At 38.3% G+C, this 14,570-nt stretch overlaps 2 protein-coding genes across 7 annotated transcripts in view; both read right to left on the reverse strand.

Annotated features, from left to right (window-relative positions):
- Positions 1-3: 3 nt before the first annotated feature.
- Positions 4-8,374, reverse strand: guk1b (guanylate kinase 1b). Of its 3 annotated transcripts, XM_047375119.1 has the most exons (9): positions 8,269-8,374; positions 7,139-7,255; positions 6,932-6,973; positions 3,345-3,455; positions 2,449-2,545; positions 635-773; positions 406-490; positions 242-327; positions 4-162 (listed from the first exon to the last, which is right to left on the reverse strand). In XM_047375119.1, exons 2-9 carry the CDS (start codon positions 7,248-7,250, stop codon positions 133-135), a joined length of 702 nt encoding a protein of 233 aa, XP_047231075.1. In that variant the 5' UTR covers positions 7,251-7,255; positions 8,269-8,374; the 3' UTR covers positions 4-132. The 3 variants fall into 3 exon arrangements, with proteins under 3 accessions (XP_047231075.1, XP_047231076.1, XP_047231077.1); XM_047375120.1 differs by lacking the exon at positions 3,345-3,455; XM_047375121.1 differs by lacking the exons at positions 7,139-7,255; positions 8,269-8,374 and having other exon boundaries at positions 6,845-6,977.
- A 1,802-nt stretch (positions 8,375-10,176) lies between these two features.
- rnf220b (ring finger protein 220b) overlaps positions 10,177-14,570 on the reverse strand; it is a 52,791-nt gene continuing 48,397 nt past the window's right edge. For all 4 annotated transcript variants that reach the window (XM_047374158.1, XM_047374159.1, XM_047374160.1 and 1 more), the window contains exons 15-16: positions 10,862-10,936; positions 10,177-10,772 (exon numbers count right to left, since the gene is read on the reverse strand). In XM_047374158.1, the coding sequence (XP_047230114.1) occupies positions 10,701-10,772; positions 10,862-10,936 (147 nt within the window). In that variant the 3' untranslated portion in view covers positions 10,177-10,700. The remainder of the gene's footprint in view (positions 10,773-10,861; positions 10,937-14,570) is intronic.

Consider the following 14,570-nt stretch of genomic DNA (forward strand, 5'->3'; position numbering starts at 1 on the left):
CTGTTAATGTCATCGACCTCTTTATTTATTCACATTTCTACATATGATATTCAACATCAATGGAAATCTACAAAATAGAAAGTCGGTGAGCATAGCCACAAACAGCAAAACAAGTGCGTAATTGTTTTTGATTCATTTGGCCTCTTGAACCTTCGTGATTTCCTGTAGAGCGAGAAATAACAAAATACTTAGAACTTGTACAATAAACACAAACAGATAAAAGCCAGTACTGTTTACGTACTTCATTGAGTATTTTTTTCAGCTCCTCGTAGGCCTTCTCTAAGTCGTCATTGATGATAACAATGTCAAACACTCCAGGCTCTTTACCTAAAAATAATTGTATCTTATTTAGTCTTTTTGCTTTTTATTTCAGGGTGTTTGGTTCAGGTTGGTGGAGAAACTCACTGAGCTCCATATCAATGCGTGCAGCTTCGAGACGTTTCTGTAAACTCTCCTCCGTCTCTGTCTGCCTGTCTCTCAGACGTTTTTCCTAAGACAACAGAACATGACATAATTTTTATCATAAACTGCTCCATGAACCACTTAAAACTCTAATTATTTTTGATCCAGCTCTACACAAGCAGCGTTTTAGCTTATTTAATAATATAACATAACCATGTATGAAATGTATTACCAGGATCTCCATGGATGGAGGCTGGATGGAGATGTAGATGGGGTCCAAGTCACTCTCTTTGATCCGCTTCACCCCTTGGATGTCTACATCAAGGATGCAGATCAGGTTCTGAGCTTGTACATTTTCCACAGCAGCCTTGCTGAAAACAAAAATTACAACAGGTAGAACAACTGAGATAAACAGGGAGGGTTTGTTTGTGTTTAAGCAGGTTTTGAACATGCACTCAGGAAGCTTTGCTATTTACAAATGTAATAACCAAGGTAAGAGGATCGCTGCATTGATCCAAGCTGCGGAGACTCAGTGTGTAAATGTTATCTTCCGAATAAGAGGAAGAGATTAAACGTGACTCATAAGATGCTAAGCTGCTGTGGTGCTTTTTTTAACTTATGGGTTAAAGCTCCATCTGTCACCAAGTCAATAAATGTCTTTGCTGAAAAAGCCCAAGGGCATCTTCTGTAAGGTAACTTTATGTAGTCTTGTTTTATCTTTGCATTAACCAGGATTACTGAGACTAATTTATTTGATTTTCCAAAAAAAGCTCTACAAATAATAATAATATTAATTATTCACTTAAGATAAATCTTACAGTGAACTCCAGTTTTTTGTTTTCCAGGATTTTCCTAGATTTGGCTCCATCCAACTTCCCTGCTCCTGCTGAATAAATGCCTCCCCACAGCATGATGCTGCCATCACCATGTTTTACCAGTGTTGTTTTTCTGTCACACATACTCTTTGGCCTGTAGGTCAAAAAGTTTAATTTTGGTCTCATCTGACTGGAGCACTTTCTTCACATGTTTGCTGGATCTTCTACATGGTTTGTTGCATGCTGCAAATGGGTCTTCTCCTGGCTTTCTTTCAAGAATGACTTTCTTCTTGCAGATTTCCATAAAGGACAGATTTGTAGACTGCATGACTAATAGTTGTTCAACCAACAGATCTGCCCACCTGAGCTGTGGAAATATGCAACTCCTCTAGAGTAACCATGGGCCTCATGGTTTCTTCTCTTATTAATGCTCTCCTTTGTTATATTTGTAATAGTTTCATGAAAAACACAGTACGTATGCTATGGAAACCAAAGGATTACCACCCATTTGTTTAAACCTAAAGTAGCATCATGTCTGTTGAACAATCGACTGCAGGCTGGCTATCCTGCAGATAGCCTAAACAAGTAATGGGCTAATGTCAACCCAATGGGCTAATGTCAACCTACTCCCAGTGATGCGCCAATGAACTGCACGATAAGCACATCAGTATCGATAAAAAGAACTTAGCTGGAGTTTTTTCTATATTTTCAATATCCTTGGGTGTATGTATCAAAATTAAAATCTAACATGACATGTTTATATTTGATATAATAACCAAAATATTTTTGCAGTATTTAGGGAAAATTGTTACTTTTCTGTTTTAAGCATATGGCATTAGATCATATTATGCATTTTGGTTTTATTTATTGCGTTAACGTCATGATACCATTAAACAGTGGTATTGTTACTCATGGTTATCATACAGTGAGAGTCTCATACCGGCTCAGGTCTAAGTTATTCTAAAATAAATTACTCTCAGGTGGCCTCTATTTACTCATAAAGTAATTATGGAGGGCAATTAGTTGCACTAGATTCAATTTAGGGGTATCAAAGTAAAAAGGGCTGAATACAAATACACTTTTCAGACTTTTAAAATGATTAAAAAGATAATTAAGAAACTACATTGTGTTGGTCTATCACAAAAATCTCCAATAAAAACATTCAAGCTTGCGTTGCTAATGTGGCAAATCTAAAAAAAAAACAAAATGTAAACATAATTACATGTGTTACCTTGTCCCATACATGTTGCCAGAAAACTCTGCGTTCTCAATGAACTCTCCGTTGTTGATGCCCTCCTGCATGGCCTCTCTCGTTGTGAAATGGTAGTCTGTAAAATGCATCATTAGTTGTGATTCTAGATCTGCCAGAAAACACTGTGCATTTTACATTTTTCCTTTTATTCATGGATGACATCAGTAAGAAAGGTTACAGAACACAGTATTACATCCATACCAGATCCACTGTTCTAAATCCTCCAAGCATCAAAATCTCGTGGGATCTAAAACGGCAAAACAAACATGCTTCTACCTCTACCACGAATCTCCTCATAGCATGACAACATGAACTAATGTGGATGGGATTAAATACGTTCCAAAGAGAAATGACAAATAAGATGGAAATAAAAAAAGGGGTTGAAACTGGGGGCTGATATTTAAAGAAAAGCTGACTGCTTTGCCCCAAAGTCAGCAAAATTCTTTCTGATTTTACAAAAACAACTGGATTAATTTGGGATTAGTTAAAATCTATTTAATGTCAAAAAGGACAAAAAGGTAATTAAAAACTAAAGAATAAAAGATTTGAAAACCTTGATTTAGTGATGTTATAGTGATGTTATGGTTGGAAGTGAATAATTAGAGCTCTCCTAGCTACAGTGGAGGATGGAACAGTGTTATGGGATGTTGGAAATGGGAATAACTAAAGAGGCATCACAGGGGGCTATTTTCAAAAGCTTTTTACTCCAAAGTGTCCTATCTTGATTCTCGTGTTTTTAATGATTTAATTAAGATTTTCTTTAGCCCATGACTGACTGGCTTTTAAATCCAATGACAGCATGCAAGGGTGATGAAAGTAACCCCCTCCCTCTGCCTTAACAAGCTGTGATGAGGAATCACAGTGATAAGGATCACCTTTATCTGTGGGTTCTGATTTGTTTGGACACAAAAACAAGGTTTCAGAGGAAAAGACATCTGCTACGGGCAGTAACGTAGCCCCCAGAAGCATAGGGAGCTTGTTCAGCCCTATGGAGAGAGCAAAAAAGGCACAGAAAAACGTTTATCTCTTTATTTAAAGGGGATTATACAAAGTGACAAAAACCATTTGAGCATTTCACTTGGGAGTAAGAAGTGTTGCAGTGCTGTTGTAGGGGTGGGGTGGGGGTGGTGGGGGAAATCCACTTTAAGCTCATTGGTACAGGTTCAAATTTAAATCCATGTCTCCTGTAAGTTGTGTCACAGAGCAAGGTGATGCTAACATAGTGTTATAGTTCTAAAATATTAAAAACATGCTCCGACTAGGCACGGGCCAGATACTGGTACCTTCCATCCCACTGTTCCTATGGTCTTTTTTCTCAAGTCTTATTAATAGATACCAGAAAAAGTACATCAGCGACTAGAGTTTTCTCCTGCTTCATGAAGCATTGAGCAACAGTGTGATTCTCCCTCCCCCATCTGTTGTCGCTAACTGCAGGTCAACTGGCTGAAAAACGGATACACTTTGTCAGAGCTGACAAGAAAGACAAATTCTGCTATTTTATTACTTTCAACAAAATCAGAAGCTGATATACACCAAGATTTCAACAACTTGTGAAAGTTGAGGTGATGATGTCATGGCTTTGGAAGCTTCTCATTTCAGGTAACGAGAGGCGCACATCGAATGTATTTAAGGTAACACTTTAAACATTCAAACACCTTGCATCATAGTAACACTCAAAACAGATCAGCAAAGATATCAAGAACAGAATTGTGGATCTCAAGTCTGGGTCATCCTTGGGTTCATTTTCCACATGTCTGAAGTTGCCTCGTTCATCTGTTCAGAGAATTACAGGTCCTTCTCAAAATATTAGCATATTGTGATGAAGTTCATTATTTTCCATGATGTCATGATGGAAATTTAACATTCATATATTTTAGATTCATTGCACACTAACTGAAATATTTCAGGTCTTTTATTGTCTTAATACGGATGATTTTGGCATACAGCTCATGAAAACCCCAAATTCCTATCTCACAAAATTAGCATATTTCATCCGACCAATAAAAGAAAAGTGTTTTTAATACAAAAAACGTCAACCTTCAAATAATCATGTACAGTTATGCACTCAATACTTGGTCGGGAATCCTTTTGCAGAAATGACTGCTTCAATGCGGCGTGGCATGGAGGCAATCAGCCTGTGGCACTGCTGAGGTCTTATGGAGGCCCAGGATGCTTCGATAGCGGCCTTTAGCTCATCCAGAGTGTTGGGTCTTGAGTCTCTCAATGTTCTCTTCACAATATCCCACAGATTCTCTATGGGGTTCAGGTCAGGAGAGTTGGCAGGCCAATTGAGCACAGTGATACCATGGTCAGTAAACCATTTACCAGTGGTTTTGGCACTGTGAGCAGGTGCCAGGTCGTGCTGAAAAATGAAATCTTCATCTCCATAAAGCTTTTCAGCAGATGGAAGCATGAAGTGCTCCAAAATCTCCTGATAGCTAGCTGCATTGACCCTGCCCTTGATAAAACACAGTGGACCAACACCAGCAGCTGACACGGCACCCCAGACCATCACTGACTTTGGGTACTTGACACTGGACTTCTGGCATTTTGGCATTTCCTTCTCCCCAGTCTTCCTCCAGACTCTGGCACCTTGATTTCCGAATGACATGCAGAATTTGCTTTCATCCGAAAAAAGTACTTTGGACCACTGAGCAACAGTCCAGTGCTGCTTCTCTGTAGCCCAGGTCTGGGGAATGCAGCACCTGTAGCCCATTTCCTGCACACGCCTGTGCACGGTGGCTCTGGATGTTTCTACTCCAGACTCAGTCCACTGCTTCCGCAGGTCCTCCAAGGTCTGGAATCGGCCCTTCTCCACAATCTTCCTCAGGGTCCGGTCACCTCTTCTCGTTGTGCAGCGTTTTCTGCCACACGTTTTCCTTCCCACAGACTTCCCACTGAGGTGCCTTGATACAGCACTCTGGGAACAGCCTATTCATTCAGAAATTTCTTTCTGTGTCTTACCCTCTTGCTTGAGGGTGTCAATAGTGGCCTTCTGGACAGCAGTCAGGTCGGCAGTCTTACCCATGATTGGGGTTTTGAGTGATGAACCAGGCTGGGAGTTTTAAAGGCCTTAAGAATCTTTTGCACGTGTTTAGAGTTAACTCGTTGATTCAGATGATTAGGTTCATAGCTCGTTTAGAGACCCTTTTAATAATATGCTAATTTTGTGAGATAGGAATTTTGGGTTTTCATGAGCTGTATGCCAAAATCATCCGTATTAAGACAATAAAAGACCTGAAATATTTCAGTTAGTGTGCAATGAATCTAAAATATATGAATGTTAAATTTTCATCATGACATTATGGAAAATAATAAACTTATCACATATCACAATATGCTAATATTTTGAGAAGGACCTGTATATGCAAGTATGGTAATGTCTGATGTTATATAGTTCAGTAAGGAGATGGATTCTGTGATCCCAAGATGACTGGTTTATGCACAAATTGTGAATTTCCATATCTACCAGAATATCAAAAAAACCTTTGGAAGATTATGGCTGTATCATTATCCACATTGAAAAGACTCCTGGACAAGCATAGGTTGAAAGGTCACAAAGAGGAAGAAGCCATTACTTTGAAAACAACATAAAACTGCAGAGGGCAATCATTAATTGCACTCAAGAACCTTCCTTAATTTTTGTTGTGTGGTCTGATGAAGCTTGCAAGATGCACGGGGGTGGCATTTTGTTGCAGTACAGACTGTTGCACTGCACCAAATAGATGGCATCATGTGGAAAGAACATAATGTGGAGATAATCAAGTAACATCTCAAGACATCATTCAGGAAGGTAAATATTGGGTATAAATGGGTATTCCAAACGAACAATGGCTATAATCATAAAAAAGTTACAACAACGTCACTGTTTTGGAGTGGCCATCACAAACCTCTAATCTCAGTCCCAAATTAAATTTGGGTGAAGAGCTGAAAGGTTGTGTGTGAGCAAGGTTGCCTACAAACCTGAAGTAGAAACATCAGTTCTGTCAGGAGTTTAAAAAGGGATACCAAGTATGGAAATGTATGTAAACTTCTGAATACTGACAAAATTATTTCTCTCATTATTTCTAGCAAATAGAAATAATTGTGTTTATCCTAACTGACCTAAAACAGGAACGGTTTGGTCTGGTATAATCTCAGGCAGTGAGGAAAGAAGGTTGTGTGCATTTTTATACAGCATATAAATATCAACATGTAAATATCTGGTTTCAACTGAATTTGTTCCAAGCAATTAGTTCTATCATTTTGGCATAATTAAATGTTGCTCTTTTTGCTTTAAATGAAAGCCCCTTTATCACGTTTAATGTTTAAAATTTTGGTCTAAATACTGTGGTACCATGAAACTGTGGTGTTTTGGAACTGAAAGTTATCATACCATGAGAATCATACCGGCCCATGCCTAATGCAGACGCTACAAAAAGTGTCGCCTATAAAATCCATCCTGCAGCCAGAGCTCCCGTACCTTTGCCATCTTCTTCCCCTGGTCGAGGACTCCTTGTTGTGTCTGAGAAAAGCACGCCATCATTAAAAGCACTTACAGATCAACCAGAAATCAATCACAAACACCAGTCTATTAACAGATTTTGGAGAATTAGACAGTCTGTAACATTTCCTCCTTAGGTCAGGATCATGTTATGGCATCTAATCACTAATTGGCACACAGACATACGTGACACACTGAACCCGAACACTCCCTCGTGATCCTTCATCAGCCTCTTCAGTAGGGTGCTCTTCCCTGCCCCGGAGGGGCCACTCAGCACCACAGGCCTCGGTCCTGACATTGTTCCTGAGACACACAAAGAGAGCTCGGGATTGCCGGTACCAGAATGAAAGGAATGTGTGACCTGTGTTGCCTACTTCTGGGAAAAAAATATTATTAGAAAGCCTTGTTTTTGGGGTTTGTGAGCTATTTCTCCTCAGCTCAGCAGCTATCCTTTTAGCAATCCTGAGGTGAACTGAGGTTAATCCTTTGATCCACTGGGAGGGGCAGGTGGAGCATTTCACACAGAGGGTTAAAAGCAAGCTGCTGCTCTGATAATATGCTGATTTCAATCCCTGCTAACAACCATTGGGCGAGAAGAAATTTCTCTTTAATTAATCATTTACTCTATGTCCTAATAACTGGCCTGTAGGACAGCCAGAGCCTCTGAGGGTAACATCAGGAGTGGCTGTTAATGAAGTCATGATGGGTCAGTCAGCAGGATTAATTGGATCTGGGACAGGTGGCCTATTTACCTGCTGCCACAAAGAGAGAACAATGTTTCACAAAAACAATAAACGCACTAACTTCATGACACAGGAGTCTATGCCTGTCAAAAAACAATATTATCTCTGAAAAGCCTTTATTAACTTTATAACTTTATTATTACTGTTACTGTTGTTCTGATATTTCTACAGTTGGCTGTCTAACGTTTGTTTCTGATGGTAATATTGTGATACCTACTACTATATATCAGCTTTCTAGTAGATCTATTTTTATAGTTTCTTTATAGAATAAAATAATTTAAAGAAAATTAACTGGCTGGTGAACAATTTAAACAGTAAAATGTTTCTTTGAACTTAATGTAAAATGCAAATTGATTCAAGTTTTTCACACTAAATCACATCAAATCAGATTGTTTTGATCAACCTCTGAAAACAAAGGTAATTTAATAATTTGATTAGCCAACAAATACAGAACACTGATTTTATATCTCCATGGTGCAGCACTACTACATATTCTTCCATCCGTTTCTACTGTATTTTTCTACTTTTCTTACTGTGTCTGGTTTAAAGAGTCGGGTAAAAGGTCCATCTTACCTTTTCTCACTGTGCCGGAGTCGTCTGTTCTGCTGACGTTCAGCAACAAGTGATTCTTAAGCCTGGCCTCCTAATGGACTGTGTGCAATCTCAGTGTGTGTGTTTGTGTCACACTGAATCAGCTGTCAGACTGAATTACCGCCACCTCCATTTAGCTCAATGACCAATCACATTAGAGCCCTTTGGATTGGTCTCTTTGCATAGGCTGATCTTCATGAACAATTGAATATTCATTCAGTAGTGCTTTTGGTCTGTTTTTACTTCCTGGGTAAGGTTCACAACTTTTCCTGGATAGTGGCTTTAAAGACCAGCGTGTTTGGAGACATGCATTGGGATTTTGCTAAGATGTCTGATGGGAAAGGTAAGCACCATAAAGAAGGGGAGAATTCTGATGATATATAGTTGGAGTCCCAAGCTCGGCCATGCAAACTGGACAAACTGGGATGCACAGTTGTTACTGAAAGACAAACTGATGGAGGTGAAAGAGAAAAGTAGGATGAGAGAATTCTACTAATAGGTATTCATTTATGTTGGGCTTTATGCATGTCGTCACATTACAACCACAAACTTTAATGTATTTTCTTGGCGTTTTACATGACAGGCCATAGGTCCCCACAAGCTTTTCACCTTTTCAAGCTGAAACATCTGCCTGTTTTTCTTTACAAAACAAACTAAAACTCAGACAGACTGAAATGTAGAGCCTCTATGAATGCCAAAGATTCTCGGTTGGATTGAAGTCTTTACTTTGACTAGGCTATTCTTACATATGAATGTGCTTTGATCTATTCTATTGAAAGTGGTCCTGCTGGAAGTTTAACCTCCAGTCTCAGATTATTTACAGACTCCACCACTATTGACAGATTTTCCCAGCTGAATGTAGATTTCTGAGTCTCTTATGTTGGGACTCTTGAATTCTTCTCTGATCAATGCTTTCCCTGCCTGGCCTGTTGGTTTAGTTGGACGGCCTTGTCTTGGTGGGTTGACTGCCATACTGTTTTTATTTTAAGATGATGCATTTACCAAAGCTCCGCGAGATGTTCACAGCTTGGAATATAGTTTTATAACCTAACTCTGTTTTGACCTGCCTGATGTGTTTCTTGGTTTTCATGATACTGATTGTCCCCTAATGATCTCTCTGGGGTCTCCGCAGAACAGCTGCATCTATACTGAAGAAAAGTAAAGGATTTTTAAGATTGTTCTTGAAGAAAATGTTTGAACCATCCTCTTCCTTTAACTTCACAAATATTTGCTACTTTGCTTTGGTCTTTTATACAAAATCAACACCTTTGCAAGGCACTGGAGTTATTTCATGATTCCATGATTGCTGCATCGAATAGTTGCTAAAATGAAAAGATTTGGTGTAAAGCAGCAGTATGCAGACATGAACTAATAACATTTTACTTACATAATTCCCTATTAATTCAACAGATTAAAATGTTACAACAGAAAGATGAGCAGTCCATGTATGACTCGTAGCAGCCAAGTGAGAAGCTGCACTTAGGAACTCTTTGGAGGTTTCAGTACAGAGTGTGGATCTAGTTTGGAGCCATGAAGTCAGATGTTTCTCGCCCCATAATTCCTTAAAAGGTACAAATTCAAATGCAGAGAAAAACCAGTTGTGAAAATCTTTGTTTAGGTGTTAGGCCACGTTTGGTCACACTGCAAATGCTCAAAATAGCAAAGGTTTAATGTTCCTCACCTCCAGATGAGCTGCATTAGGCTGTCTGGCTAATCCTGCACAACCCACTTCTTAAAGGGCAACAACACCACATCTAGTTATCCTAACAAGGGTTGACTGACAGATATTTGAGTATTAGCCTTTCATTCACACAAATAAGTCATTTATTTAGCAGACAAATTACATGTAAAGCTCAAAATAACTGTTAGACACACATTTTAATGTAGTAATGTTGTTAAAAAGTATGTTTAATAAAGCAATACAAAGAAAAGCATTGATGACAGAGACAGAAATGTGACTGATAGTAATGAGATTACAGTGAATATTTGAAACCTAAAGTAGCACAAATAAGAAAGAAACTAAGCAAAGACAATAGTCTGTACAGTAAATACATCCAGGCTGTTGTGCTAGTCAACATCATATACACACAGCACCCAATACATACATACACAATACTTTATACATGTGCTTTTAGTTCAGTTAAATTCAAGATTTTCCCCCATAAAACAGACAAAAGATAAAAAAACATAAATATTTTCCCAAAGCATTTTTAGTGCCTGAGCTCTCACTCGATGTTTCTTTCTGCAGCACAAAGGTCGACCTTGGAGCCGGTCAGAGAATATCAGAGGATGTTAGTAGTTCATTTAAAAACAGGAGGTTGTGAGGATGAAGGCGGACATGTAGGACAGACCAGCTGCCCCACACCGCCAGCCCTGGCTGAAACTTAGAAAGTTCCTTCTGCTGTTACTGCGAGCTACAGATAAACTCGTCTCAGGTCTCCAGGTGACGTGATGGTGTTGCACTGAGGACACAACTTCTTTGCGCCCTGAAAACAAAAAAGAAGTCTTTAGTCCACACGTGTGTCTAACTTTTATTTGGCTGTTAATGTGAGTGAACATGAGTCTGAGGATATACCAAGGTCCGCAGCCAGCACTCCTCACAGTGGACATGCCAGCACTGGATGGAGGTGAGCGGTGTTGTGTATGTGTCCTGCAGGCATAAATAAAAACACACTGTTGTAGTTTGGAAAGCTGCCACTAGATGTCCTTGTGAAACTATGAAACAAAAGAGTCACAGAATGAAATAGCAGGAGATGATGAGCTACAGGGGTTGGACAATGAAACTGAAACACCTGGTTTTAGACCACAATAATTTATTAGTATGGTGTAGGGCCTCCTTTTGCGGCCAATACAGCGTCAATTCGTCTTGGGAATGACATATACAAGTCCTGCACAGTAGTCAGAGGGATTTTAAGCCATTCTTCTTGCAGGATAGTGGCCAGGTCACTACGTGATACTGGTGGAGGAAAACGTTTCCTGACTCGCTCCTCCAAAACACCCCAAAGTGTCTCAATAATATTTAGATCTGGTGACTGTGCAGGCCATGGGAGATGTTCAACTTCACTTTCATGTTCATCAAACCAATCTTTCACCAGTCTTGCTGTGTGTATTGGTGCATTGTCATCCTGATACACGGCACCGCCTTCAGGATACAATGTTTGAACCATTGGATGCACATGGTCCTCAAGAATGGTTCGGTAGTCCTTGGTAGTGAAGCGCCCATCTAGCACAAGTATTGGGCCAAGGGAATGCCATGATATGGCAGCCCAAACCATCACTGATCCACCCTCATGCTTCACTCTGGGCATGCAACAGTCTGGGTGGTACGCTTCTTTGGGGCTTCTCCACACCGTAACTCTCCTGGATGTGGGGAAAACAGTAAAAGTGGACTCATCAGAGAACAATACATGTTTCACATTGTCCACAGACCAAGATTTGCGCTCCTTGCACCATTGAAACCGACGTTTGGCATTGGCATGAGTGACCAAAGGTTTGGCTATAGCAGCCCGGCCGTGTATATTGACCCTGTGGAGCTCCCGACGGACAGTTCTGGTGGAAACAGGAGAGTTGAGGTGCACATTTAATTCTGCCGTGATTTGGGCAGCCGTGGTTTTATGTTTTTTGGATACAATCCGGGTTAGCACCCGAACATCCCTTTCAGACAGCTTCCTCTTGCGTCCACAGTTAATCCTGTTGGATGTGGTTCGTCCTTCTTGGTGGTATGCTGACATTACCCTGGATACCGTGGCTCTTGATACATCACAAAGACTTGCTGTCTTGGTCACAGATGCGTCAGCAAGAAGTGCACCAACAATTTGTCCTCTTTTGAACTCTGGTATGTCACCCATAATGTTGTGTGCATTTGAATATTTTGAGCAAAACTGTGCTCTTACCCTGCTAATTGAACCTTCACACTCTGCTCTTACTGGTGCAATGTGCAATCAATGAAGACTGGCTACCAGGCTGGTCCAATTTAGCCATGAAACCTCCCACACTAAAATGACAGGTGTTTCAGTTTCATTGTCCAACTCCTGTATATCTAAGCCTTTATTAGAACAAATTATTTTTACTTTTATATATTTAAGACTAGACAAACATAATTTCTTTTTGAAACTGCTATAAAAGCTCAGAATTGTAAGATTCCTAGTAAAGGAATCAGTTAATATCTCAAACTGTACAGTGCCTTGGAGAAGTATTTGGGAACTGAAAAATAATGAGTAGTTCTCCAGTAATACACTGAATAAATACATGAAGTATGAATTATTTGCTGCTGTATTCATATAACAGAAGGCGCTCATTTTAAACTGTTTGGACTCTTCTTATGATAAGCTATTATTATTGCTTTAATGTCTATTAATCAGCTGATTAATTTATCTGTAATCAAACAACATTTCTGTCTCTTTGTTTTTCTCTCAATTTACACATTAAGGATCACACATTTGAACATTATCTGATTTATGACCCCACATCATATTTATTTGTTTTGTTTTCAAAAATGACAACTAAAGGTAAATAAAAATGGATAAACAAAGAAAAACAAATAGGTTTTAATCACAGGAAAAAATGATAAAGCGATATTGTTGAATATTGTGACAAGAATTTTGAATACGATTAATCCATATTTTACTCTGTACTCTTTTTCTTTTCCACCATCACAATGTCCCAACCACCCTCGCTGAGCTTTCTGACCCTGGTCACTAAGATCTCCATCACTTGTGGGCATTAAGGACAGTGAAAGTCCATCTTAGGGACCAAATGTATTAACAGACAGCAGAGTTTGAATGCTATAATTAAATTCTAAATCATTCCAAGCATTAAATCCAAGCAGTCCTTTGCATTGCAATATTGTACACAATAAAACTTAGATGATGGTTGTGATTTGATATATTGGGCAGCTATGAAGATAAAACTAAAAGCAGAAGTTCATCAAATGTATATTTCGTTAAATATAACCCTGGAGAATATGTACCAAACTACATCTCACCCAATGAGAACTCCCTAAAAAAATCATCAAGTCTACATATCCTAAAAGCAGATATAGAAACTTGTGTTGTTAGTCTATCATATGAATTCCTTTTAAAAAAAAAATTTAAGTTTGTGCATCAGGACTATTTTCTTATCATCAATGCTTGTGAAAATCAGTCACTTTTCATTAACTACTTGCATATTAATTAATGAGGATTATTTTTCAAATAAAGTAATAATAAAACCATTGAATATAACAGAAATATAATTGTAGATAAATCTAAGTCAGGTGTAACATTTTTCAGCATGTGAGAGACAGAGCTTTAGATCAATAGGTGCAACAATTTGTTCTGGATATCAACTTTTAGGTCCAGAACATTTTTTTAATAAAACACAAGAAAAGAAAACCCACCTTTGTCACATCACAAATGGTGTTTGTTAGTGATTTAATATTTTTAATTAATGTTCGATATTTGATGATATATGACTAAACAATATATTTTATGACTTTGTTTTGTTCGCAAAAATCCCCACTGAAGGTAAACAAAACTTAAACTGTAAGAAAAACAAAAGAACATTTCCCTTCTGAGTCACGATAGAAGACAAGACTGAAAGCAGAGGTACTTTACATTAACATTTTTTATAATGTTAAACTTAAGACAATCTACTAAGCCAAATAATAAAATCATAGAAGCTTAAAAAATGAGAATATTAAAAGATCCCCAGATCAAATATGCAGACTTTGAAAATTATTATCTTTTATAATCAATGTCTAACAAATTTGTTAATTTTCATTTAATAGTTGCAGGGTAACTGTTCAATAAAATAATTGTTTAGATGAATAAATATTACAGAACTTTAAGTGATTATGTGTGTTTTTTAAATGTGTTTAGACCAAAATTCTGAGCCAGAGTTTTAGACCTAGATGAAAAGATTTGTTCAGAAGGAAACTTTAAGGCGCAAAACCGCACATTTAATAACAAAAATAACATATTCAGTAAATGCTGCTGTTTTCGGTTTTGTTGTATGCTTTTTGCTTTCTGCTCTTTTTCAGTGCTTTTTTCTTTTATGAGATGATTTGATTTTCATATGGTATGAAGTTTCAGAACCTAGGCAACTTTTGTGTTTGTTTTTTTGTTGTATTACTCAAACTGTGCATGGAAATAACATAAACCCCACTGTGAGGCAGCATGTTAGTTCAAGGCAAACACATTTTCAGATTTTGAAATATTTCTCTAATACGTTTACAGTAAATGGCATATAAACCTTAACCAGCAGATGAAAGTTGCATATATAAATAAATATAAAGCCATATTTAT

This window comes from Girardinichthys multiradiatus, chromosome 9, assembly GCF_021462225.1.
Source record: "Girardinichthys multiradiatus isolate DD_20200921_A chromosome 9, DD_fGirMul_XY1, whole genome shotgun sequence".
NCBI lineage: Eukaryota > Metazoa > Chordata > Actinopteri > Cyprinodontiformes > Goodeidae > Girardinichthys > Girardinichthys multiradiatus.